A 27,166-nucleotide genomic window follows, 5' to 3' on the forward strand; every position below is an offset into this window, starting at 1 on the left:
GGACATATGTGGATGCATTCACATCCCCGCTGACGGAAACGTCCCCGCGCAGCCGTAACGCTCGAGCGCGCAGCTTGCGTTTGGGGCGACAGAGGATTTTTCTCCCATTAAATAAATAAAAGACGTTCAGAGCAACTTGGGATAAAGCCATTCTAATCCTTTTATTCTTTCCAAAAGGAAAATGATTCCATATTCAGGGCACTGTGCAAACAATTAATTAACCTAACGCAAATGGAAGGCCTAATTGCTCGGTATTATTGCACTCATTGGCAGCCAGGCATGACCAAAGAATAGGTAGTGTTTTACCAGGGATAAAGAACAACTTCCCAGCTCTCAGGGCTTTTTTTGATATTTCAGCATCTAGCTGAACAATTTTTTTTTTTTTCTTGAATGATGGTGTAATTCTCACTTCCACATGCAAAAAAGCTGGCAGTATTTGGAGATATCTGAATGAGCTGCTATCCAATTAAAAAAAGAGGAAAGACACTCGGCTGGTGTGAAATGACCTGGCGGAAGGGAAGTCGATAAAGCTGTAACTTGCCTGAGCTGAATGACACCGTGGTGTCTCTGCTGTCTCCAGCTGGAGACTTAACTCACTGAAGTGCTGTTAACATCAGAGAAAAAAATGTATTTTTTAAGGTGTGCACCTAAAATTAAAGTACAATCATCCTTAATGCAGCTCCCTTTTCAACGATCTGTTGTTACCAGATGGAAAAGTGCTCTAAATGGATGCAGATGAATTTGTTCGCTGTGGATAGGATCATGAGGGATCGGGTTACAGGAGCTTTAAAAAACTGAACCGTTATCATTAATGCATCTCTCATAACAAGGAGATAGAAAGCAGATGCTGACTGAGTATTGACCTAGCCTGAGGAGTATGGGTCCAATAATTCTTCCTTTAGGCAGCTGATTCTCATGGGAAAATCCCCAAATATTCAGCTGTAATGCCATTATCTGCCTTGTGCAGAGACCGGCAACCAGAGACTCCTCTTTAAAAGCAATGTGGGTGAATTCAGCTCTCATTCACACTTGCACATCCCCATGGAAGGCACTACAGAGGGCTTCCAGCAAGCTGGAGCTTTGGTCTTTGGGGTGAAGGATTACGAAAATAAAGGTGCTTACAACACAGACTAGTACCAGCATGTGAAAAAGGTAAGAACAAATAAGACAGATTCATGGTTGAAGGTCACATACACAACATGAAACAAAAGAAGCAAACAGGGGCCTTCCTGAAACCATTTCAGGTCTGTAGCTGTTTGTGTGTGCAGCTGGGAACAATCATTAGATGCTGTTGAAGAGTTTGAGACAAAAAGAAAAAAAATGACAGGCCCAAAGATGTCATAGCAGGAATGGTCCTTCAGATGACTGAATATCCCAATAACCTCTGTCAGGCTGATTAACAACATTCTGCTGAGCTCAATACAGCTGCTACATAATCTTGGTGAGACAGGCATTCCTCACTTGCAAAACAGAAAATTCCAGCAGAACAAGGTTTTTCTTTTCAATTTATTTTGCAAATCTACCAATTCATTTTATGAAAGTAAGAAATCCTACGTGGTTACATTAAACAGTTACATTACAATCCAGGTAATACAAATAATCACTACAAAGTTAGTTTTAGGTACTCTTGGATAACAAGTAGATTTTATATTTTTTAAAATAAGTCAGAAGAGATAGAATAGCCTTGTGATTGTCAGAGACTTTAGTTTAAAGCAAGCAAAACCACTGTAGATTCTCCTCATCCTACAAAAAGTTAAGAGAGAAACACTTTCAATGTTAATGTCCAATTAGATTCATCAAAGACATTAAGTGCACACATCCAGTCTCAGGGTAAAAAGAATAGTTCACAAGTTGTTTGGAAATTGGTGTCAAATTTCATTCGCTGGAAATCACTTCTGCCATTTCACATCACCATCGTCCTTGCTTCCATAAAAATCTTGTAAAATGCACAGAGCTCCAAATCCTCTCTAATTGAATTCAGTGGGAGTAGGATCAGTTCTTACATTCAGGAGGTACTCCTGATGTACTGAAATCCTTACAAAACAACCTCCTTCCCAAGAATGAAATTCATTTAAGGAACCAAATATTGTAGTAATTTAGGAAATCTCTCAGCTTTGCTATCCAGCAATTGACACTGCAACTGCATTTCTGAGGACCTTTATGCATGGTCACTCTCCTCTCAACCAGCAATAGGAGGGATGAAGACACCAGCTAACTGTGCCCAGTAAGAACTTGGAGCTATGTAAATAAAGTATAAAAATCAAAAAAGAGACCAAATCAGTCTCGAAACTGCTCTCCTGACACCCATCTGACGCACCTCCAGTGTCATTCTGCTGCCTGTAAGCTGCCACTTCTGATGTGACATCTGTCAATCATGACTGCTTCCTAGGAAGCAATTAAACAGTTTAGATTTTGCAGTGGCATCTCTCACGGAATGTGTATTTAGGGGTTAACATCCATATGTTGCAGAGCATGCAACAGTTCCACAGAAGCAAGGAGAGCTGTTTGTAAGGCAGGTGCAGGTACATTCTGACAGCCTGTGGCACAAAGGAGATTGAAAGAGATCATTCTCTCTTGTAGCCTCCACCTCTTTCAAGCTGAAGGGTGCAAACTCCCAAATCTCCCCTCACACGTGTACAATACTGCAGAACTCATTGTAGCACAGCAGTGAAGCCAGCAGCTTCCTTCTTCTAAGAGAAATAGGTATTTATCCACAGAGTATCTTTTAACACTGATAACCTCCAAAAACTTAAAAGAAACCAGACAGATTACACCAAACTATACAAACTTTTCACCTGGACATAAAGTGCCATCAAACTATGGAAGCAAAAAAAAAGCAGTCACTGTTGAGGCAGCTACTCAAAGTGTGTACAGAAGGCTTTACTGCCCTGAAGCGGACAAAGTTTTGTGACAGTCTTGGAAATGGCACCAAGCTGGTGGGAATGTTACTGTAATAAAGGCTAGCAATTTCCCTCCTGACTAACACCACTCTTCCCCGACAGGCCAAAGGCAACTAGGGTGATTTAACTGGTGGCTGACCGCAGGAAATTTCCCCAGAAGGTAGTTTAAAATGTAATAGATGATGTCATTTCCCTCTCTCTGATAGGGTAACTGTTATTCGTTCGGCCCCTTCCTTCCCAGCGTGTATAACCACAGACAGCCCTGTCCTGCTATTACCACCGTGCCTGCTTGTTTTCCACCTCTGCTCATGTAAACGTAATGTCAAATCCTCTTAAGAATCCTGAGCAGCCCTCCAGAATCACTTGTTCAACTGACATTTCTGTAATAATAAGGAAAGAAAAAAGAGTTGTGTGAAATTAAATGGCGCTCCTGTTGCCAAGCTGTTAAAATTATATAGCAATATGCTTCCGGTAGTTGTAAGAAATTAATTTGTGGAGTGCTTACAAGCTTTACATCTACTAAATCTCAACAGGATAAAAAAATGCTATTTAAGTGATACAAATGTTAAGGAGTTAAAAAAAAAAAAAAAAAACCAAAAAACCAGCACCAAAGAGTGGAAGAAAAAAGTAGATTCTTGTTTGCACTCTGATTCCTGGAGGCTGGATCTCTACAGCTGAGGAAGTCAGGTGGGGAGATCCTTGGAGAAGTACTTGTGTGTGTAGGAACATCAGCAGCTGCAGCTCTCCCTTCTGCCACCTCTGCAGCACACGAGGCTGGGCTCTATCAGTGAGTCACTCCCCTCCTGCGAACAGTGGCTGGCAAACAGCTCAGACAGCCCCCCACTCTCTCTGCCACTGCCTTCTGACAGGACCAGCCAGAGCACAGTGACTCAGTGTCACTGCTTTTCACCTGCTTTATTGTAATGCTGTTCAGGAAGATGTGCCTGAGACACCTGTCTGTAGACCATAAATTCATTTATTAGTCTTGTCACTATGTGATTACTGTCATCCCTTTCTACCCACAACGTCAAATACAATATAAAACTTTGGATTTTCTATACTGAGTGAAATCAGCAAAATGAAAAGCCAGGCAGTGCCAGCAACGCTGTCACTGCTCCATTCTGTGGGACAGGACCAGGGTAAGGCGCTTTGGAAATCAGCACCAAGTTTAAGCAACAAGCTTTTAGAATACACACAAGTTTCCTGCAGATGCACAGAAAACTGAGACCTCCTGGTTGTTCTCTAAGCTGCTTTGAAACTACAACAATCCATTTAATCCAGCAGCAGATCCTGGCACTATTCTTTTCCTAAGTACAGTACATTTTGATAGCTACACAGATGCACGTGACACAAAACAGATTTGTTCAAGCTCACTGTGGTTCTGATGGGCTACACGCACCAAGGGGCAACTCAAAAAGAGCACAGAACTGAATTCATCAGGACAACAACACTGACTCAAAGGAATTTCAGCTCAACTTCGTGAAGAAAGAAGGAGCTCACAAAGGAAAAGTTCTTATTGCAAGTTGTACTGCTCAGCTTGGTCACTTCTCACACAGATCTGAAGTATCAAAAGCTACCAAGGAGCCAAGGACAAAGAACTGCCGTTTTGTAACTATTTTTAATATAGCAAGCCCGCTTCAGAAAGAAAAGTCCCCACACAATATTCCAAACGGCCTTTTCTAGCAGACTGGAATTGTTAAATCAACTGACAGAAAATACACGCTTCAGAACTAGTTCTGGCACCTCGCAATTTGAAAAACTCTTGCGCACACGGGACTGAGGCAGCTTGTTTGCAGAGCCTTTTCTCACAGGCACCCTCGGATCACCCGAGGTTCCTTCTGCGGATCAGCAGGCGCCCTCCTCGGCAGGCACGGAGTGGCAGCTGCCGTGAGACACGGTGTCGATGCCCTGCCCTTGGGACTGGGGGTGGACGGACACCTGCACGGCGATCTCCTGGCCCTGCTCGCTCAGGGAGCCGTCGTCCGAGTCCCCGGCCGGGGAATCGCTGCGCTTCATCTCGGCGCTCCTGGGGAACAGCGTGGCCTGGGCCCCGCAGCCGGGGGGGGGCTGCTTCTCCTCCTTTGCCGCCTCGTCGGGGTCGTCCACGCGCACGGCCTCGAAGATCTCCTCCATGAACGCCCTGCAGTTCAGGATCAGCGGCGGGAGGGGAATGCTCCTGGCGAGCTCTTCGATGTAGCGAGCGAACTCCATGGTCTTAAACTGGGTGACTTTGGCCAGCTCGAGCGTTTTGGCAGAGGTGATGATAGGGATGCGCTTGGCTATCTCGAAAGCCTTCTGCAGCTTCTCGGCCCCTTCCGTGCGGAAGAACTCGTTGATGGCCTTCTCCGTTTTGCGGAGGTGGCTGCTCATCATGCACAGGCGGGTGATGTTCAAAATGAGGGTGATGGCAAAGGCAACGAGGCACACAATCATGTAGTAGATGCTCATGTCCCCCGAGGTGAAGATAACCCTCAGGGTGACTGTGTAGAACAAGGTCTCGTTATGATTAATGCCTGCACACGTGTACCGGCCCCGGTCAGCAAAGCTGACCTTTGTGATGTTGAGGGAATTATCAGCAACCCTCCACCGGTCACCTGCAGAGGCGTGAGAAATAAACAGAGCTCATGAAACAAAAATCCCAGGATGAATATCAACAGGAGTCAAAGCCTGGCAGAGAGCAGTCCACTTCTAGCACAGTAACGGTACACCAAGGACTGAAATGTCCTTTCCACTCTCGTGACACAGAAAGCCATAACCCACTTACCCATCCTACTGCTTAATGGTAAATTATTCTGCATGCTTGCTACACTGCTTTTACTTCCTTCCCTCATCTGCACTTCCCAGCGTGCTTCTGGCCTGCTGGCTCTTTCTGACAGGGATCCTAATTCTTAACTAGGGCTTCTCACCCTATGTTAAAAGACCATCCTCTGTGAAGTCTAATTTTCCATACGTTCGGAGTCAAAAGTCAAGTGACCCATGAAAAAGATCAGTCTGTAAATGGCTCTGTTGGCAAAAGAACCCAGAATTTTCTTGAGACGGTTTTCTGCTGAGCATGCAGCGCTGACATGCAAAACCCAAGTAAAGAGAAATCAATACAAGAAGCTTTATACAGCATTTGCTGTGCATTTATAACTTAGGGGGAAAAATGTTTTCATAACTCATTTCTTCTAATTACTCTGCTTTGAACTGTTTTCATAACTTATTCTCCTAATTACTCTACTTTGAACTAATCTCCAGATGGCATCAAACTACAAAAAGGTTACTGCATACTGAAGGCAGAAGGATGGCCTCCAACAAGATCCTATCAATTAGTTTGATGACCTTCATTAATACTAATAGAGAAAAACACACACATCTCTAAAACTTTTTTTTTTAAATTAAAAACCGTAGGGATAAAATTATAAGAGACAATGGCTAGGAAAAGATATTCCCCTTCAGTTCAAAAGGGTTAAATAGCATGAATTTCATCGTTGGCCATTACATACTGTGTTACTTTCCACAGTCTCACTGGTGCATAAGCCAAAAAATAAATGTACTAAGTATGTTATAAAATGTCCTGTAATAAAATTAAAGCACCAACGGCCAGCTCAAAAGGTATCAAGTTGTGGAGAATTGTATTTAATTCATGCATTTGGAAAAATATTATTTAAACAAGAGCAATAATAAATAAAACCATCAGGTAGCATTGGGTAAGATGAAGACTCATTTCTTTTTAATATGGAATAGTGGTGTGAGGCACCAAAGCAGGATGGATGGGCTGAAAAACAAGTACTCAGGTGTAATTCCCATGCAACATTTCAGAGGACTTTGTTTTGGTCTCTCCTTATCTCTCAATTGTAAAAATGGGAGGATAGGAAGAGAAAATTTATAATAAAGTCCCAGGGGTTTTCCAATACTGTTTAAAAGGGGAATAATGATGGATAGAAAACAGCAGGAAACTCACCTTCATCTTTCTGTTCAAGCAGGTGTCCTCTGGAGTTATACCAAAGGATATGTTCATACTGGCTGATATTCAGTTTACATTCAATTAAAATACTGGTCCCCTCTTTGGCTATGATATCATGGTGTGCTGGAGAACTTATTAAAGCTTGAGGTACTGCATGAAGTGATGCATTGAAAGACCCGAAAGCAACTGTCCTGTTAAGAGCTACATTTTCCACAGTGAATCCAACTGAAAGATCAGCACTAACAGTCAAAATTAACAGGCAATAGCTGAGCTTCATGGAAAGCTAGTGAAAAATCCTCTTTCATTTAATTTGGAGAAATGAGGTCATGTGATATTAAGCTGTCTGCATTGCACTGAGATAAGAGAGGAGGCTCTTGATTTGTTCAGTGATGGAAAATGTCTGGGATCCAAATGCACTTTCGGGACCATCAATATTTGAAGTGGAAACTGGAAGAAAAACTGAAAAAAAAAAAAAAAAAAAAGCCATAAGTTTATTAATGACAGCAAGGTTACCATGTATTCAAATTTAATTTCCAGTAAACAGATTTCGATTAGCATAATATAAACTGTCAGCTGAGAGGTTCCAAATCAGAGCTTTGCTCAGAACACAGTAATAAAATGAGGGTAAGAAGGCATTAGCACAACCTCCAGTCCACTAGATGTTCATCTTCCCAACCAAATAAATAATCTCTGCAACAATAATCGTTAAGGGGAAAAAGGTTTTACAAAAAGAACAAATTGTTCAGACTACTCAAAATGCACAATTATCTTTAAAAGTGGATTCTGCATTTATTACCAGAGAAAACGTGCTTTCTTAATTGAGGAAGAAAAGCAAGAAAGAGGATGTAATTTCTGCCTCCCTCTCCACCAATATCAAAGTGCTTTTAAGCCCTGGCTTTCTAAAGCCAGTCTTTCATTTACCATCCAGAGAAAAACCAAAGCGCACACACACACGTCTGATTTTTAGCACTTACATTAACTTACTTGATTTTAGGGGCACAACTGGTATCAGATGTCTAAATACTATATAACATGATTTAATTACTGGGGAAAAGTCTCCTGGTTGTTATCTACAGCCAGAAGAGGAAGTCCTTTTCTGAACATCAGGGCATTGATGTCTACACCTATTTCCTTTTTTGTTATATCTCTTGTTACTGCTGCACTTTCTGTTTCCTGCTACTCTTGCTTGTTTTACAACAAGCTCCTGTTGAAATCTTTTAGTTTATGCTGCTCCATCTCAGCAGTCATATATTCTTCATTGTCTTTTTGTCTAGGGACAGATACTCTTCAAATTAATGTGCACAAAAGATATTTTAAGACATTAGAATAGAGCCTTTCATTTTCTGTCTTTTCCACATAAGCCAGAATAAAACCAGCTTGTAACAAAATGAGATGATACTGATAAGAGACAATCTGTAACCAATTTTCCTGGAAGCCTGATTCAAGAAAATTTCTAATCCAGTATGTGTTCTCTGAAGTTATGACTCCATCTAGACTGCTCCAGAGCCTTAAAAAAACATTTTCAAAGTACCGAAGCCACAAGTTCAAATGTTATCCTAAAAAAACTCACTTCATACCATTGACTGCGTGACTTCAAATTTATCACCTTTTCTTCCACAAATAACAGATGTTAGTGGAAGAGAATTTCATAAATATCACAATACAAAAGGACTCAATTACTTAAATAATGCAGACAGATAGTTTTCATCCTTCTAGAATTACCAGTTAACACTATCTAAAGCACTCCTGAAAAATAATGTAACAAGCATAAAGGTGATTTCTAGTAATTGTCTTTCCTCAGAGACAAACTAAGCATATTCAAAAGGGGAAATTCTGCTGATGCTATGCAGACTGGGATTTTTTTTCAGTGAAAGTTAATTTGTCGAAGGTCAAACCAGATTCCAGACTTGACATCTCATGAGAAATGTGTTATCTGACTCATTTCCATTTCTGTTGTGGCTATTGCCAAAACCAGTTTAACAAAGAAGGCAAAGAAGACAGCTGTGTCCACCTCTCCTTCAAGCTTGACTAACCAACTCACCCACTGAATCCTGCAAGAGAAACTGGAAAACAGGCTCCCTAGTTGTTTCTCTGTAAAGAAACAATCCCTTCATCTGCCATCTTCTTCTTCTTTTTTTTTTTTTTTTTTTTTTTTAATCATTGGCCCCGCTCTGTTTTCTATCATGCCTCTTGTCCTTTCATTTAAGATGAGACTAGTGCAGAGGACTCAATTATACCATTGTGCTGGAGAAGCTACTTTCCCCCAGCTAAACAGTTAAAACCACTACCAAGGCCTCTTTCATTCCTGTTCTTCACCAGCTGCACTTTAGGGAAAGTGCTACTGCGTCCTGCTGCCTCTGAAGAAGAGCATTCCATCCACAGCAACAGCACAGGTCTAAAAAAAGATAAATACTAAGGCTGCTGTTGATCAACAACTATTCTTCTGTTTGAGGGGGTGGTTTTAACCTTCCAATTTTAGACTCCTGGTATTTTCAGAGTGTTTCAGAGCCTGCAAAAGGTTGCTGACACTGACCTGCTTGTTTTGGCAGCCTTATGCAGACCCCGCACAGACAGACTGTGGACTGGTACTGGTTTGTGGACCACTGACATTTGGGTCGCTTTAAAGGTCTGTCAAAGCTTGTGGTGGTAAGCAAGGTGCTGTGGTGTCAGACCTCCCGCAGACATCACTCTAAGACCCAGCTGCCTTCAGATAAAAATGCATTTTTGCATGCATCAGACTTGACTTCACAGTGTCTGATGCAGTTAAAACTGACGACAGCTCTGCAGCGAACACAAGCCCTCATCTTCACCCTCGAATCACAGGCACGTAATAACTTCCTATCTTCTAAAACAGTAACCTCCCAACTGATACTTTAGATTTATTAGAGAATAATCCCAGTGCCTCTTGTACTTTGCCTGTGCTATTGTCATTTTAAATTACTAAATTTGAATTGTTAAGGTTTCCAAGCGTCTGTTGACGTTTTTCCTAAATGACATTAGGAATCTCACTTATTTATTTAACACTAGAAATACTCAGCAACATTTTCTCTCATAAGAATAATTATCTTCAGTAATTGCATATGCTCTCCACTATACTTGCACCGAGCCTGCATAATGCATAAACCATTGGTGATGGGTCGTTTAATTTTACTATTAAATTCTTCGAGGTCTGATTTATTAGAAATTGTTTGTCTTTTGGAGAAGCCATTATTGCTAAGCAGACAATGATCTCTTACTGCTGAGTGCTGGGAACAATAAAATGATTTGCAAAATCCATATTCTTCATCCACTGCACTTATGCAAAACAGCTGCTGGAGCTGATAAAGGGACCCAACAAGGATAAAGCATGATCAGTGCCAACATCACAATTCTTCAACAAAGTGTTAAGCTCAATCAAGATGAAATGTGCCAGAATAGAAACTGGCTATTTTACAACTGAACCTGAAGCTGAGCTCAACACATTTAACCTTTATTAAACCGTAAGTTGCAACAACAAAAAGCAGTGGAAAGATAAAAATCTGTGATGCATGTGCTAGTATGAGTCATCCTTGGCTCCTACCCTGAAGAAGTGTATTTGTGTCTAACTTAGAGCACTCTAAGTCCCACTGAGGTCAGTGGAAGCACTGATAGTACTTAAAATTACACACATTTATATGGCACTGCAAAATTGGGGCCCAAGAGGTTGCAAGTTATATGGTTTTACACTCACTGCTTATAACATCACTTCATACCTGGAGTAACACGGGGCAATAAACCCACACACACCTGACACAGCACAGGCTGCTGATGTCTTGCAGAAATACCATTTGCAAGCTTTCCCTGACCCTCTGTCAAACAAGGGAGGCGCATTTGGCAGAGCCCTGCAGACAGGAACTCTTGGAAGTTTACGAAGGCAGACAAGAACCATTCTGGGTGCTCCCAGTATGGGAGAGTCTCTAGGGAGGGCTCACCTTCTGCTGGCACCAGCCAAAGCTCTGCGGGGAATGGCAGCACCCACGGCCCAAGAACCAACCTAAGGGGCAAATCCACAACACCGCAGGGCCAGCCGCGCTGGCGAGGCTGCCTGATGGCATTTGTTGTTTTCCTGTGCACATCCCTTGGCTGCCTGACAGGACACGGTGCTTTGCTGAGCTTATCCCTTGGCTGCCTGGCACTTGTCACAGGCTAGCTCGCCACGACACGGCATCGGCTGCGCACCCAACAGGTTTTTTTGCCCTGTCAGCTAAAAACGACCAGGCACAAAGTCTCACTTAACGTTACGCTGTCCTCACAGCCCCTGCGTGCTCCAAGGCCGCTGGGCTGGTGGTGGCAGTGGGACACGCGACATGCGACACGACCACACCGCAGCCGAGGGCACCGGGGTGACGTCACGCGGGCTGGTGGCACTGGGGCATGACGTCATGCCAGAAACACAAACACACAGACTATTCTGAGTTGAAAGAAAACCACAAGGATCTTCCAGTCAAACTCCTGGCCCTGCTGAGGACACTCCAAAAAATCCCACCCCGTGCTGGAGAGCGCTGTCCAAAGGCTCCTGGAGCTCTGGCAGCCTCGGGCAGAGCACATTCCCATTCCCATTCCCTGGGCACCTGGGCAGTGCCCAGCACCCTCTGGGGGCAGAACCTTTCCCTGATGTCCAGCCCAAACCTGCCCTGACACAGCTCCAGCCGTTCCCTGGGTGCTGTCACTGTCACACAGAGCAGAGCTCGGGGCTGTCCCTTCGCTGCCCCTCGGGAGGAGCTGCAGCCCCCGACGAGCTCTGCCCTCGGTCTCAGCCGCTCTTCATGTGGCTTCCCCTCGAGGCCCTCCACCACCTTCGCTGCCCTCCAAACCCACCCCTACTGCCCCTATTTGTACGCCAAAACAGCCAGGCGGGACACGGGCCCGCGGCCTTCCCCTCCGCCGCTGCCCCCCGACCCCGACCCTGCCAGGTGAACCTGGCGGTACCGCCGCGCTCACCGGGACGAGGGGGCCCGGCCCGGCCCTCAGCTCCACCGCCGCCGCCGCCGGCCCCGCCGCCCGGACGCGCTTCCCCGGGCTGAGGCCGCTTCCGGGGCAGCGCCGGGGCCGCTCTGCGCCGGCCTCGCTGGTCTCGGTCCGCCGGAGCCGCGGGGGCCGCGCCGAGCGCCGACGGTGAGGGGCGGCCCAGGCTCGGGGGGCTCTGCGGGGCACAGCGAGCCCCGCGGGGAGACGCGCTTTGGGGGGGCCGCTGTGGGACCGGCGGCACCATGGGGAGGGTGGCGTGAGCACCTGGCGGGCTCCTTGTGCGGCAGGGAGCCCCGCGGAGAGGTTTAGGGGACTTGGGGTGCGACACGGGGCAGCACCGTGTGGGGGTTATGGGACTTTGGGGATCTCCCGGAGAAGCGGAGGCACAGGGAGGCCTCCAGGGCTGCGGGGTGGGGAGGTGCCGGGGCTGAGGCGGGGGCCGCGGTCGCTGCGGCCGCTGTGGAAGGCAGATGGGGTGGGGATCCCCAGCCCGCACCCGGAGCTGTCCTTTTCCCTCGCTTGCGGCCGTCGCTGCCCCGATTGCATCGGTGAGCGCCTGGCCGTGGACACAGCGTCAGCGCTGTGCGATCCCGGGGTTCTCGGCTTGTCCCTGCCTGGCCCCGCAGGTCGCTTCACCCGCAGCTGCTGCCAGAGGAGCCCGGACGGGTGACACGTTGGCCCCCAGAGCAGAGTGACAGCCCCGCTCAGGGCTCCCCGTCCCCGCTCCGCCGTGCTGGGGCGGCTGCTGTGGCGGCTGGAGCTGATCGCAGCTCTCGGGGTGTTCATGCCCTGCGGTGCTCATCCCCAGGGACAGCAGTGACCCAGTCGCTGCCTCCCTGCCTGCTCAGCTCTCTGACAGCTGTCCCCATTTGTCTCCTGCACTCCTCAAACCAGCCATCCCAAGCGAACTGTTTTCACTTTTATTTTGGTGGAACACGTAACAGATTTCATTGTCTGAGGCCCTTTTGTACTTTCAGTTGTTTTTCTGAGTTAGCAAACTGGTTTTGGTTTTTTTTTCCTGTGGAGAGGGTGTGTCAGTTAGATAAAGCCACGTGTCCCTGTGGGACTTTAAACTTCCAAGTATGACATTTCTTCCAGTCAGACATAATTTGGTGTACACACATGTGGCTACATGTGGCAACATTGTTGTGTTTAATTATTTAAAACACCAACGTGATGCTCTTGAGCTAATGTCAAAGTGCAAGGGAGTGATTATTTTATTTGCTTTGCTTTCTGTGGATGTTTGTAGTCATGTCTGAGGAAGACAGTGGTGAAAATCTGAAAGATGAAACCTCTAACGAAGCTGAAAATCAACAGAAGACAGAGGAACTTGGCTGCTCTGAGAGCATGGAAGGGAGAGAACAAGAGACTGTGCCTGTGACTCGGAAAAGACCTGAATCCAAGCCGCCGAGCCAGCCTGCTGCCACGGAAAAGTCTGCAGGTGAAACCACCAAGGTATGTTCCTGTGCTTGCTCGGAAAGATGTGACTTCACATTTCATGGCTTTGAGCACAGGAGAACTCTGAGCATAAGCCCCACTCCTTTCTGAAAATTCGTATTGCTGTTCTCTGAAATGAAAAAGCTGCACGAAAGTCACTTGTCACAGACTGCTTGTGTTCCTTTCCTCACCATAATGCCTGCATCAGTCTTCTGTTTTCTTCATTAAAGGTCTCAGATCCTCCTGCAGTTCAGACAGGGTGGGGCTACTGGGGAAGCTGGGGGAAATCTCTTCTGTCAACGGCGTCTGCTACCGTAGCTACTGTAGGTAAGGCTCTTTCTGGTATTTGATAAATATTTTAATCATGTTTTATGTCTCGAACTGGTGCTTTAGAACTTGTTTCCAGAGAAGGGGATTTCAGTTATAGCAGCCATTATTGGAAAAATGTCAAGAGAATTGTTCAAGTAATGGGAAAAGCTTGTACCAAAAGGTACGGTAGATTAAGGAGGTATTGCACAGACAGAATTACTTTCACATTTTTAAGGCGTTTGTGTAATTTTCACCTGGTATTTTAAACTACTATTCTGCCAGTCTTTACAACTTTATTTGAAACCTAAGATGAAACCTTGGTTCATTACATTGGTAGGTGAGCTGTACAGAAGGAGTTTTTAGTGCTGGTTAAACTGTTTTGAACAGAAGGAATCCGCAATAATAAAAAAGAATATGCAGCTCTAATCCTGTTTCTGTTCTGATTTCCGTCTTCTCTAGGTCAAGGTATTTCAAATGTCATAGAAAAAGCAGAAACAACCCTTGGGATCCCCAGTCCTAGTGAAATCTCGTCAGAGTCTAAAGGTGCTACAAGAGGTCAGTTTTGTACTGCATAAGAACAACGCTGAAAGGGTTTTCATAACATAATCAGTCCCCAAATAACATCACCTTACTCTGCACCTTGCACCTAGAGACTGATAATAAAACCATTAAAATAATACTCTCTTGCTTAGCTCTGAGAAGTAGAGAGGAAAATAATCTGAATTGTAGGCTTGCTCCAAGCTGATATTTGGTGTCTGTTGATTTTCTCCACTCTGTGCCTGACAGGATCTTATTTTTTTTGGAAGTCAGGAAGTTAATTTTCTGCCTTCTGATGCAGGAAGTGAGAATCCTGCTGCCAGCAACGCTGATGCAGCTGATGATGGCAGCTCCTTCCCTATTGCTGGGGCTCTTGAAGTTTTATCAACCATCTCTACTGCTGTCCAAAGCACAGTGAGTGAGTTGGGAACGCAGGAGAAAATGGGTTTTAAGGGAGCTTTGGGATTTCGGCCTTTCATCTGAAACATAGTAAGAGGAAACTTAATTGTGGCATTTGTGGGATGCATGGTGATAAACTCTTCTAACCTTCAGACAACCCTTATCCTGGGCATTGCTTCTAATTGGCACCTAATGTGAAAGATACCTTGAATTTTTGTTCTTTGTTGGATGTTGGTACATAACAAAAAAATGCTAATGGTGGATTATGCAGAGCATGCATTCCTGTGCATGTCACCTCTGTACTCTGTCATCTCTGCTTTTCCTTTGGAATAGTCAGCTCAGTGCAGGGTCAGACTCATTCCTGGACTATTTCCACTGATTTCCACAGAACTAGAGATGAAATCCATTCTCCTCTTCAAAAACCTATGTGAAACTAGCCCAATTCTCTTGGAAATCAGCTTGCTCCTGTGGCCATCAGAAATGCACTTCAAAGGAAGCCATTACCCTTAGAAACTGCTTTTGTGATCTGCTGTTTTGTCAATCTGCCTGGGAATCTGAAAGAGCTGCAGACAGAAAACTGGCTTCTGTTTCTGCTTTTAAGGCTCAAACAAAAGTTAGAAGTCAAAATCCACAGGTTCGGTGTTTTCTCATTGGAAGCAGGAGAACTGAATACTGTAGTGTGCTGAGAACCATCTTGTTCACAAACTAAAAAAAAAATGTATTTCCCATCAGATTGCTGCAGCTGTCTGGGTGCTGTAATAAGCTGTTGGGTGATAATGTGTTGTGGCTCTTTCCGAGTCCTGCTGCTCTCTTTGTGATGATTAGGGTTGAATTTTAGGGTGACAAGGACCAATTTGGCTTTTATGTGAGTGCCCAGCATAAGATTGCTGATAAAACCCTCCCAATTCAATTTCTTCCATTGTGTAATCTTTGAGTTTTATGTGCTGTCTTTATCCAAATCTGATTCCTAGGGTAAAAGTGTTATTAGTGGAGGTCTGGATGCCTTGGAATTCATCGGGAAAAAGACAATGGATGTAATAGCTGAGGGAGACCCTGGATTCAAAAAAACAAAGGGCCTAATAAACAGAACCTCTACGTTATCTCAGGTACTGCAGTTCCCAATCAGCACCTCATTGCTTTCATCTCTTCTCCCTTCTTTTGTGGTCCTGTCATTAAGCAACCATTTTTGCTATTGAGCCAAAAGCCTTCTCCTCCTGTATTCTCTGTCTCCTGGCACTGTCACAAGGCCTCTGCTTTTCTTTTTCAGGTCTTACGAGAGGCAAAGGAGAAAGAAGAGCAGCAGACAGCTACCGAGGTTACCATGGCTACTGAGAAGAAAGCCCATTATGGGTTACTGTTTGATGAGTTTCAAGGTCTTTCGCATCTGGAGGCCTTAGAGATGCTTTCCAGAGAGAGTGAATCAAAGGTAATGGCCTTGAGCATTTTGCTTTCTATTTTGAGTTCAGCTGAGCAGAGGAAAAAAGATTAGAAATATATGTATATACATGTAAAATCAAGTGCTCAGAACTTGCTGTAAAATGATTTACAGAACTTCACTTTGATCCTTGCGTTAGGATCTGGTGTTTACCTTGGGAGCAGTTTGTCCTGTCCTCAGCTCCTAAAGCCATTCTCTTTACCCCAGCCAGCCTCAGTTCGTGCAGGTCTCCAACTTTTCACAGGTTACTTTTCCTCACACCCACTGGTTTGCTACCTTGGCCTGCATTTTCCATCCCTTTGGATGGATTTATTGATTCTCTCTTTGGCTGTGCTGCCCCTAACTAGGTGAAAGCAGTTCTGAATGCCCTCTCTGGAGAGGAGTTGGACACACTGAAGGAGGAAATGGAACAACTCAAAGAAGCATTTTCTTTGCCTGAATTATTTGAAGAAGAAGAGGAAGAAAAGAAGGGTAAGAGAACCCCAAGTTCTGGGAAGAGAAGCTGGTCCTCAGTGCAGAACCTGCCAGCCCTGATCAGTAGCAAAGGGCATGAGGCCAAATTTTAAGTTATTCTTTAGCTGAATGTTTAATCCTAAAGCCATCTCTGTCCAGGGGCGTGACAGGTAGCAACACCCTTATCTCTAAGCAGCTGTGCAGTAATTCTGTAGCAGGAATGATTTCTTGACAGAGCAGGGTTAGAGTTGTTTGACTCATGGGCAGTTCATACAACTGACCCTGAGCCAAGGTGCTAATTCAGAGAGAGAGTGTGTTTCCTTGACCAGGAGGGGAAAACTGTCAACAGAGTTGTCCAACATGTGGGAGAGCAAAAAGCCTTTTGATTTGTTTTTTAAATGAGAGTTAGCCACACAGAGCAAAAGATTCAGAGGTACCTTTGCACACAAGAGCCCTGATTCTTGAGAATTACATGGATTTAAATGTAAATTTCTTGCATTGCTTTTACCTAAATGCTCATCAGGGAGGGCTTACACACCTGCACTTGCTATCATTCAACATTTAATGTATCTTTTATATTTGCACATAATGGATCTCACATCTGCTGTGCCATATATAATAGGAGAACCATAGGCTCTAAGTGATATTTCAGACTCTCCAAGGTGATGTGCAAGTTAGTGTGTTATAAAAGGCTGCCTGTGAAAAAATAAAAAAAATAAAAAAAAAAATAGTTACCTTAGCTACGAAAACAGAATTGAGAAAGCAAGAACTAACCTTCAGGCACTGATGTCTCCACCTTTGCAGAACTTACCTTAGAAATTGTATTTGAAAAGGCTGGGTTTGATGCGTTCTTGCCTGAGGTGATGATTCAAAGAGAAATAAAGGAAACAGTTGACAGACTTGTGCAGAACTTGTTGTGCATTGAAGTGCTGCTTATTCCTGAGTCTATCCTTTGTGTGGATTCTTTAACCTTTCCTGTCCTTTAGGAGATGAGGAGTTCACAAAAGAAGTAACAGAGTTGTTTTCAGAATTGCACATCTCCTCCAAGCCAGAGAAAGTGATCACGGTGAGTTATTTTCCATATTCTGAAAGCTGGAGAGTTTCCTTGCAGGAAGGGCTTCTCTTCACCTGCTTTGCTTGTGAAAATATCAAGTGCACAAAACCAAGACATTTTTTAGATCTTTTGGCAACGGTAGGCAAAGGAGATGGGCCTTTAACTTTAAATTTATGAGGCAGAATCATGTGAGCCTTCAGCCACCACGGTGAAAAAACCTCCAGTCATGAACCAGAGGCTTCCTCTTGGTACAAAGCACCTGGTTTTACTGTGTTCAGGAGCTGGTATGAGGAAGAATCACTTTTCTCGCCATCATTTCACTACCCTTCAGATCCACCAAGTGGCAGCATTCTGCAGACATATTTTTAAAGCACCTCTGATAGTCTGGTCTTGTTGGTAACCTCCAGCCCCTGGTGCTAAAGAAAAAACTGCCGTCAACTACATCAGTGCAGCCAAACTTCTGCAAAATCCTGAAGGCACTGGGATCATTTGTCCTGGTTTTTCTCAGAAGCTCAGAAGGAGCTGTAGCTGCTCCTTTACTCTGGAGAGATCCAATACTCCATTGTCTTGTGGTGCTCATTCCAGCCATTAAATATTATGGCACATCTTGCTGCAGGTGAGGACATCTGCTCATGAGTGGATAGCACGATTCAACAGCAGTCTCCCTAAAGAAGAAAAAGAAAGTGAAGAAAACCAAGAAGCGGAATCCAGAGATGGTGACCAGGATGCTAAGAAATCAGTAGAGGTAAGTGTGTGATCAAGGAGAAGAATATCTGCCTGCAGAGTGTTTGTCTGGCTGCTGAGTTCCAGTTGTGACTCACGGGGTTTATGGGTTTCTATTTCTGTGTGGGTTCTGAGGTCTGAAAGGGCAGTGATAGTATGTTGTGTGATTGGCTTGTTTTAAATAATAAAAGCTGCTGGTTTTTGTGTTGTATGCAGAATTTTTGTCATTCTTGCAGGATATCCATGCATTTGCCATCAGAAGCCTGGCAGAACTGACAGCCTGCTCCATTGAAATGTTTCACAAAACAGCAGCTTTGTTCCTCTATGGTCAGAAACAGGAGGTGACAGCCACAGAGAGAGCCAAGTCCCTTTCACAGTGAGTGCATCTCTCAGTAAATGGATAGCATATAATTACTGATTAAAGTGTCTGTTAATTCTTTGGAAATCCATGCAATGCAGGGCCCTTGAATTCTGCACAGGTGTTTAAATTTGGGAACTGGGCAACTTTGTGAATTTGTGATGGGTGGCATCATTCTCACAACAGAGCTTAGCTGTCTCTTTCCAGCTTAAAGACATTTCTTGATAAGAAAGAGGAAACCCTTCTTGAAAGGGGTTCTTTTCCCTTCTTGTAGCCTAGAAGAATATTTGCCTTAAGCTTGTGCTAGTCAGTAGGCAGAGATTTAAAACATGACAAAATAGTTGTACAAAAGAGATTGCTGATTACCTCTTTGTTAATCATTTAGTATGCTTGGTACGTGAGATGGCAAAATTACTGCACAGAAGACACTTGGCATGTGTCTGAAATGTGCAGTACTTTCTAATTCAGAAAATGACACTTGCCAGTAAAAAAGGCAAGTGTTCCTTCTGTGTGTTCTCTGAGTGCTCTTTAAGATCTTCTGCTTTAAATATTTATTTCCCCATCTTTCCCCTCTCTATTTTATTTGGGAAACTTCTCAATCCTCATACACTATTTATATAAATTTTGATTTAATTTAACTTAATAAGCCCTTAGAAACTTAAAATGCTCTTAGAAACAGGGCATTTATGTTTTAGAGGAATTCTGAAAGAAACTTCATCTTGAGGGCTGTGTTTACCTTCAGTGTTTTCCCTGTCTTCTTCCACAGACTGACGATCATGCTGTGTAAAGAGCTGTCAGCTTTCTCTAAAGAGTTCACAACGTGCTTAACGACTGCAGGGGTAAGAGTTACACCTCAGTTCTTAGGAATGACATGTGGTTATTTGGTAACAGCCTTGGGATCTTTGCCATGAAGGGCTTTTTGTTTGTGCACGTTTACCTGTGCAGTTTTTAACTCGTGAACTGATCTTGTAGGCCAGGGTTCCTCAAACTGTGGCATCTTGAGCTTTTGAGAGCCTGGCACAGAGTGGGGCTGGGAACTGATGCTCACAGTGCTAAGGAGACAGAGGAAAATAAAGTTTGTGAGCTTGTTGTGGATTTTCCAAAGCACTTGGGTGTTCCTGAAGATGGTATCATCATCTCTGGATCCTCCACTTGTCCCCAGTTCATTTGAAGATGTGATGTGTATTCATACCCGACCTGTGCTGGGCACATGCAGGTTGTTTTGTTCTTATATGCATGCTACAAGGCTGCTAAGCTTGTGGCTTTGCTTTCCTCTAGTTAAGGGAGCAGTGGTGGTTTGAAAGTTACTGAGGATTTAGCTTTATCTTGCTTGAAGAAATGTGATCGAATTTTCAATCAGGATAATATATGTCTGATCTCTGCAGGTCAAAGAGAAAGCAGATGTGCTTAATCCCTTAATCACTGGAGTGTTTTTGGAGGTCAGTTATGTTAATGTTAAAACTTTAAGCTTATGCTTTAAAAATAGATGTGCTGGTTCTTCCCACTTTAGGATCCTTATGCTTGCCAAGTTCTCTAACCCATGGTCTAAAATTGTGCTTACCTGTCTAATAACTTGGAAGTTTTGATAAAATGTCTGTAGATTTGCACAAGAGATGAGTTACTTAGTGAGGAGTGAGTGTCAGCTCACAGTTATGATGGGTCAGGAGACACACATTAAATTCAGCAGTCTGGGTTTTTAGAATTTAAATGTCCAAAGTTAAACCTTAGACAAGTTCAGAAATTAGCATGCAAGAGTCCCAAACACTTCCTTACTGTTAAATGGGTTCTCAAGCTTGCAGAGAGAGCTCTGAGGTGTGGTAGGAAAGGGGTGTTTCATGTTCATGTGTTCTTCCTTCCTGCCACAGCATGCTATGCTTCACTTAGAAATAAACACTTTTCTTCTCTCACTGAAAACAGTATCCTACATTTGGATTGGAACTGATCTTGTTTGGCAGTCTTTAAGCCACTTGCTTTTTGTCCCTAGTGGCATAAAGCCCCTCAAAAACTTGACATAAAATTGATTTCTAGAAGGAAACCTTTAAAATCCAGCAAGCACTAGGCTTCTGTTTTTCCTATGCAATAATCAATGCTGTTTGAAATGAGTATGTGGTGAGTAAAGCTGATTGGTAGCATGGCTGTTCATTTGTGTATTTTGATTTTTGTTTTCACAGGCTTCAAACAGTGCTTCCTATATCCAAGATGCCTTCCAGCTCTTGTTGCCCGTACTGCAGATCTCTCTTATTGAGGCTAGAACGGAAGTATCACAGTAATAAAAATCCTTCTAATTAAGAACTTTTTGACCTTTCCACTTCGTAGTTTCCATGCTGGAGAGTGATGTAATGGCTCTTATTAAAGGGAAAAAGATGAACTCTGTTCACTGCTGCTGCAAGAATGGTGATTAAGTGCAGTCTGGCAATGACAGCTCTTACAGCACACTGAGAGATGTGATTAGCATAGTCCAGGCTGGTGGACAACGTGACAGACTTAAAGTGCAGATTGCTTCTCTGTTTCATGGACTGTCTGTATCTTTTCACTGAAATCTCTCTGCTGTATGTGTTAATAAGCTCTTTGTGTTCACAGTCCAGAGAGCTTCTCCAGTGCTGAAGAGAAGAGTAGCAGCTGGCTAGTTAGAGTTAGCTAAAATCATGGTGTGATCTTTAAGTCAGACATAATTGGGTTCCTGATAGCTCTGCATTTGTCTTGAAGCGAATATTGGATAGGAGGTGCAAGAAAAGGCACATTTTTGTGATTATGAGCCTTGCAGCTCTTAGAATAGAGCAGAGAGGATTCCTGATCGAGCTGTTGCTGAAGAGAAGCTCAGCTTCCTGAAGATGCCTGTACTGACTCAGGGATGTGGGACAGGGACTCTCACCAGGGGGCTGTTTCTCATTGTCTCATGCTGTGCTTGCTTCAGCATGAGCTGGGAAAATGCTGAGCTGGCCCTGAGAATGCAGGTACCTGGCTTTATAGCAATAAATGAGAGCTGGCTAAAAGGGATTGATTTGTGTTTGGGCACTTTAATGAGAGAATTCAGCAGGAGGATTCCCCTTTTTCAGTGCAGCTTGACATGTCAGCCACAGACTGTTCACAGACTCACGTGCTGCTTGTCTTCTCTTTCTGTGGAAAAACACTATAATGCAATGCTCCTTCTTGGAAGGTGTGTATTAAAGTAGGGAGAGAGGCAGCAATTTGGTTCTGTTAGTAGGAGTCCTAATTTGCCTCAGAACCTGCTCCACATATGGCATGTTTCTTTGTGCTGTGCAAGTTCCCTGCTTTTTTCCTTTATCTTTTGAGCCTGCCCATGGGGAGGCTGCAGCCTCTGTTGGAATCACAAGAGCAGGAATGCACAGCTAAAATGGAGTTTCAAGGAGTCCATGATAGCTAATCAGAGGTGACTGTCACACCTGCCTCTGCACTTGCTCATTGGTAACAATGATGCTCAAATCCCCTTTGGAATATCCTCTGGGTTTTAGCAGGTCTTGCACATCTCTGCTCTACTGAAGGCTTAGAACATTCCTCTGCTCTAGTTGTGCAGTGGAGAAGTGGGTTTTTTTGTATTAGAATACCTTTTGGCTAATGCTCTGATTTTATATATATGGAAAAAACCCTGCCTTAGTCGTGGTCAGACTGGTCAGATCTCTAAAGGGAAAGCTTTTTCTGGCATCTTAAAACTGGACTCGAAAGGAGTGTGTCTGGAGTAAAAAAATCTGCACTACAATAAAATCTGTATTTTTTTCTTCTTTTGGTTGATAGCATTATTAAATAAAGGATTTGTTTTGACAACCGTTTCAGTTAACAGCTATCAAGGTAGCAGTGGGCACGACTGAAATAAAAACTGTGGTTTTTTTCCTCAGCCTTGATTGTGTTCTTTGGGGCAGAGCTGGGTACAGTTCTGGGGCCAGGACAGCTGGGGTTTTTCTCATGGCAGGAAACAGCACTCTGAACCCAGGCTGGGGAGTGAGAGCTCCCACAGATGAGTTCCCAGTTCTTGTGTCAGTGCAAAAAGGCAGCTTTACTCCTGCCAGAAAGCCAAAATGTACAGGAATGTCAGAAGAGAAGAAATAGAGGTAATGGGGGTTTATGAAGCAGCAGCTGCTTTTTTGCAGATAAATTCTGCTGACCTGCAGTGCTTTAGTGTGGAGTAGTTTAATAATTAAAGGAAATGAGGTGATTTTTTTTTAACATGCAGACAGTAATTTCTTCAGTCATGTGCCCACCTGGATTTTGTTATACCAGCCAATAATCAAATGAGCACCAGCTTCATTTGTGTGCCAGTGCAAGGACTGCAGTAGATGGAAACAAAAACAGTTCCACAGTTGCTGAAATATTTCTACCCAAAGAATTCATCAGAATTCAGCATCCAACTGTCTAGAGGTCTTCCTGCTTGGCCTTGCCTTCCGTGTGAACCTAATGAGAGCTGACAGTAATTTGAACACTTCTGGTAGTGTTTGGGGAGGTGAGAGGTGGCAGAGAATAGATAAGAGTCAGCTAAGATTCTGGCAGTGACTTGGAGGGGAAAAAAAAGTGAAAAGCCTTCCACAATAGTTTTCTTTCCTTGGGAGTGATTCTGTTAGTTACAACTGTAAAAGCTGCTCCCTGGCAGCTGCTTTGGAAAGGTTTAGAACATAAAAAAGGCTTTGGCTTCCCAGTGGGCTTTGGGATGTTTGGGATGGGCTTGCCAACCACCATCCCAGGGACTCATTTGCCATTCCTAGAACACGCATGGGCAGTAGCAGCAGAACCTCTGGCAGGATGAGCAGTTGTCCTCGTTTGGAAGAAGCAGCAGCTATGCTGCCACTGGTGGCCCTGACTAAAGGGACATCTGTCCCAGGTCACCCACAGCACAAATTAAAGGGCCTGACTCAGAGGCAGGAACGGGGGAGCTCATGGCAGGAAGAGGAGGGCTCTGGCCCTGAGGATTCTCAGGAATCCAAAATAAAGAGTGGTCTGTGATGATGTGACCTAAACAGAAATGAGTGTTCTGTAGTCAAAGGCACAGAAACAGGACAAAAGTGGCCTGTACTGTGCTAATAATCCATGCTTTCTGGGAGTCTCCTGTGACAGCACCTCCAGGTTACCATGCACTGATATTTAGGGTGCTGGCTGGCAGGTTGCTTCCCCTCCTTCAAGGGCAGCTTTGTGCCTGCTGCAGGGTGACACCAGAGCCTCTGCAGTCTGGGCTGGGACCTAGAAGTGTCCCTGGCTGCCACTCCTCTGTCCTGCTGCAGGAAGATGCTGGAGGCTGCAGCCTGGCCTGCAGGTCAGGATGGTCCTGGTGCTTTGTGTCCCTGTGTCCAGAGAGCAATGGCAGGGCTGTACCCTGGGCTGTTCTCACTGGAGGATGCTGGAGGCATCAGAGGACTGAGAGCCCAGCCAGGGCTGGCAGGGAGTGGGAAATGCTGTCACCAGTTAAAAATAAGTTTGTGTTTGGTATTTGTGGGGGAGGATCCTCCTAAGGTGGCAGGAGCTGCTCAGAGGCAAGGGTTGGATGCCTGTGCTGGTCCCAACACCAAACAGATCCTCCCTGGGTCTGTTTTCCAGGTGCTCCATGTGCACATCTCCACCAAATTCCCTGGCTGCACTGGCCTGGCAGCTGTGCCATGCTGGCACAGATGGGATTGCTGCCAGCATTTGTCCCAAGGCCAAGCGCTGGCAGCAGGAGTTCCCTGAGTGAGCTGTGTGTGACCTGAAGCAGCTCTGTAAGAGCACCAGAGCTATTGATTGCAAACTGGGCAGCAACAGGGACTCTGCCACTGCCTTGGCTGAGCTGCTCCAGGGTTTATCTGCTCTGGCCATTAAAACCCATCCTCATTTCTGGCCTAAACTTGCCGATGGGATTCCTGCTCTGGGTTTGGGGCCAGCGCAGGCTGTGGTGGAGGAGGTCTGGGGCAGGTTTTTGGAACAAGTGAGTCCTGCAGAGCCCCTTGCTCCCTGCATGGGTTACCCAGAGGTAGGTTCACTCTGTGGAGGGGGCTCCACACACCCTGCAATTACTGTAAATGAAAGTCAAATGAGTGTGGGAGCAACTTTGCCATAGAGTTGAAGGCATTAAATGGGACAAATCTTACGGGAGAGCTAATTCCTTTTATTAGGTGGGGAAAACAAATTAGCTGGGTACACAAGCCCTTTCTGACACTATTGTTACTGTTATTATCCTGCTCTGGTGCTGTTAGAAATGAGGGCATTGCCTTAGAGGGAAGGCACATTATGCAAGTGTTTAGGCGTGCTGGTAACTGCTCTCTGCTGACAGGTATTTACTTAATGATATGTTGGAGTGAAATCCAGCAGCAAGGACAAGCATCGGAGGGAGCTGAGCTCTGCCTGGTCCAGCCTTGCCTGGACCTTATGGAGCTGCCTCACACCTCCCACCCACAGTAGGCATCCCCAAAGCCCCTTTTCTGTACTTCCAGCAGGGCCCTGACCATAACACATTCCCAGACTGAGTCCCCAGTGCTGTCCCTGATCCCAGGCCTGGTCCCCATGGATGTCTGCAGCCTCCAGAGCTGCCCTGACTTGCTTGCAAAAGGTCTTTGTGCTCCTGCCTGTGCTGGAGGCAATGCCTGCTGCGGGTTCCAGTGGGACTGGTCACGTTTCCGGTGTCATGTGCTGTCCATGACGGATGGCAGAGCCAGTTTTTCTGCTCCAAAAGTGGGACTGGGGAGGAGACCGCAACACTCAAATACTCGGAGCCCCGGTTGCTGCCAGCCAGGCATCGAGGAGATCACTTCTTTTTCAGCTCTAGGTAAGGCCCTTCCCTTTCTCCCTTATGCCATCCAGGGAATTTACAGACTCACCCGTGTATTTTACGGGCTGGAGAAGCAGAGCAGGACAGCGGGGTGGATGAGGGGGCAGCAGGAGCATCCCTGGGGCAGCTCGTGCTCCGTGTGGTGTTGGGGATGGCAACGGGGTCCTGAGCTTTGTGGGAAGGACTTCAGTCCCCTGGCTGAGATGGGAGTGTGCTCACTGTGAGCCTGCTGTGCCTGGGGGGCAAGGCCATTCAGGTTTCATCTAGAAGGGTATAAATACCCCAAACAGGTTTGCTCTGTTAGCCAGAGGTCTGATCCAGCTGCACCTCATGCCCGGCTTGGCTATGGACAATTGCAGCTGCTCCGTGGGGACCATCAGCTGGTAGCTGGGTTTTGCTGGTTTGTCTGCCTGGGCTTTAGGAAACCGGCTCAACTGGGGCAGGCAAACCTGCCTGTGCAAAATGTCAGGTGGCCAAGGCTCTAGAGGAACAGGCAAAACTGGATCTGCTGATCTGAGATGGGATGGGATGGGAAAAAGCTGAGCATTGGCAGCCATCAGGAGCCAGCACCCACAGCAGGGGCTGCACAGGGTGCTGGGTGACACCCCCCAGACAGGAGCATGTCAGAGCCCCCCCATCTCTTGGAAATCAGCAGGGTTGGTCCCCAGGGACAGAGGGAGTAGTGCAGGGGGGAATTAAAGGGGTTTAACCCCCACAGAGGCATTTCTTGCCATGTGTTGGGGCAGAGCTCTCCCTTCCCAGCCCTGGCTGATGGACTTTGGTCTGGTTGCCCATCTCCTAGTGCAAAGCTTTTCCACCTCTTTGCCTTCCGTATCCTGACCTATCTGGACCTTGTGCTTCCCCTAACTGCTCCCCTCTGGCAGTGAAGGCACGAGGCAGGGGCATCCTCATGGATTTGGGGCTGGGCACACCATGGGAGCCATGGGGCAGCTTTGGTGAGCAGGACCTGGCATCAGAGCGTCACCTACACCTTCTCCTACCCCTTCCCAGGGCTGCCTTTTCTTTTGTTAATGTTTGATTATTTTTAATGATTTTAGATTAGAATGTGATTATTTTCAATTAGTAGTTACACTTCTTAATTACGGAGATGAATTAGATTGTCGTTCATTATTAATTAGATTTTAACTTTGCACTGATTACATCTTCTATCAGGCTCTTCCCACACTCCTTTCCTTCCCATCCAAACTCCCTCTCCCCCGATGCCACCCCAAACCACACTGCTTCCTGCTCCCCTGCAGCATCCTGGGGTTTACAAACCTGCCTAGAAAATACAAATCGATGTTATTGGCTCAGAGGCTGCAACCGGCTCCCTCAAAAGGGCCAATAATATCAACCAGATGATATCATTTTGTGGCTAAAAACCATTAAAAGGAAACATTAATATTCTGCCTTCCTCCATCATTGGCTGGAAGAGAAACTATTTCCTAATTACCTGCTGCAGCAGGGGCAGATCTGCTCTTCCCTGATCCCCTCACCGCTGCTGCCCTGTTTGTGTACGACAGGGAGGGTTTGACCTGCCCAGGCTATTTCTTGGGCTTTTTTTGGGCCTCCTGTTTTCAAAGCAAGCTGTTTCCTTTCCTTTCTTTTCATCTGTCACCTTTCAGGCACCCAATCAATGCTTAGGAGTTTTGTTACCCTTGCTCTTGGCTTCTTCTCTGCTTGCTGCTGTCTCCATCACCCTCTCTGCCATCACCCTGTCCCTCAGGGAAGGTTTCCTTTCTGCTGGGGATTCCCAGGAGTCCCCACACCTGCTCTTTATAGTTTCTTTCTCATTTTAATTTGAAATACTTCTGTAATTTGCACCTGCTGGTGGTGAGGGGCTAAGACATCTCTCTGCACATTTGCCCTGAGATTCCTCTGCCT

The 27,166-nt window shown here is 45.3% G+C and overlaps 2 protein-coding genes across 2 annotated transcripts; one reads left to right on the forward strand and one right to left on the reverse strand.

The window, feature by feature from the left end:
* Positions 1 to 222: 222 nt before the first annotated feature.
* On the reverse strand, positions 223 to 11,878 carry MFAP3 (microfibril associated protein 3). The gene is made up of 3 exons (XM_040078427.2): positions 11,806 to 11,878; positions 6,844 to 7,305; positions 223 to 5,494 (listed from the first exon to the last, which is right to left on the reverse strand). The coding sequence occupies exons 2-3, from the start codon at positions 7,121 to 7,123 to the stop codon at positions 4,746 to 4,748; spliced, it is 1,029 nt and encodes a 342-aa protein (XP_039934361.1). The 5' UTR covers positions 7,124 to 7,305; positions 11,806 to 11,878; the 3' UTR covers positions 223 to 4,745.
* Positions 11,879 to 11,909: 31 nt separating this feature from the next.
* Positions 11,910 to 22,390, forward strand: FAM114A2 (family with sequence similarity 114 member A2). The gene is made up of 14 exons (XM_040078499.2): positions 11,910 to 11,979; positions 13,082 to 13,287; positions 13,500 to 13,596; positions 14,038 to 14,133; positions 14,417 to 14,529; positions 15,486 to 15,620; positions 15,782 to 15,940; positions 16,297 to 16,420; positions 17,389 to 17,468; positions 18,073 to 18,201; positions 18,416 to 18,555; positions 19,304 to 19,376; positions 19,923 to 19,976; positions 20,709 to 22,390. The coding sequence occupies exons 2-14, from the start codon at positions 13,084 to 13,086 to the stop codon at positions 20,805 to 20,807; spliced, it is 1,503 nt and encodes a 500-aa protein (XP_039934433.1). The 5' UTR covers positions 11,910 to 11,979; positions 13,082 to 13,083; the 3' UTR covers positions 20,808 to 22,390.
* Positions 22,391 to 27,166: the final 4,776 nt, after the last annotated feature.

This window comes from Hirundo rustica, chromosome 14 (genome assembly GCF_015227805.2).
Source record: "Hirundo rustica isolate bHirRus1 chromosome 14, bHirRus1.pri.v3, whole genome shotgun sequence".
NCBI classification, from domain to species: Eukaryota; Metazoa; Chordata; class Aves; order Passeriformes; family Hirundinidae; genus Hirundo; species Hirundo rustica.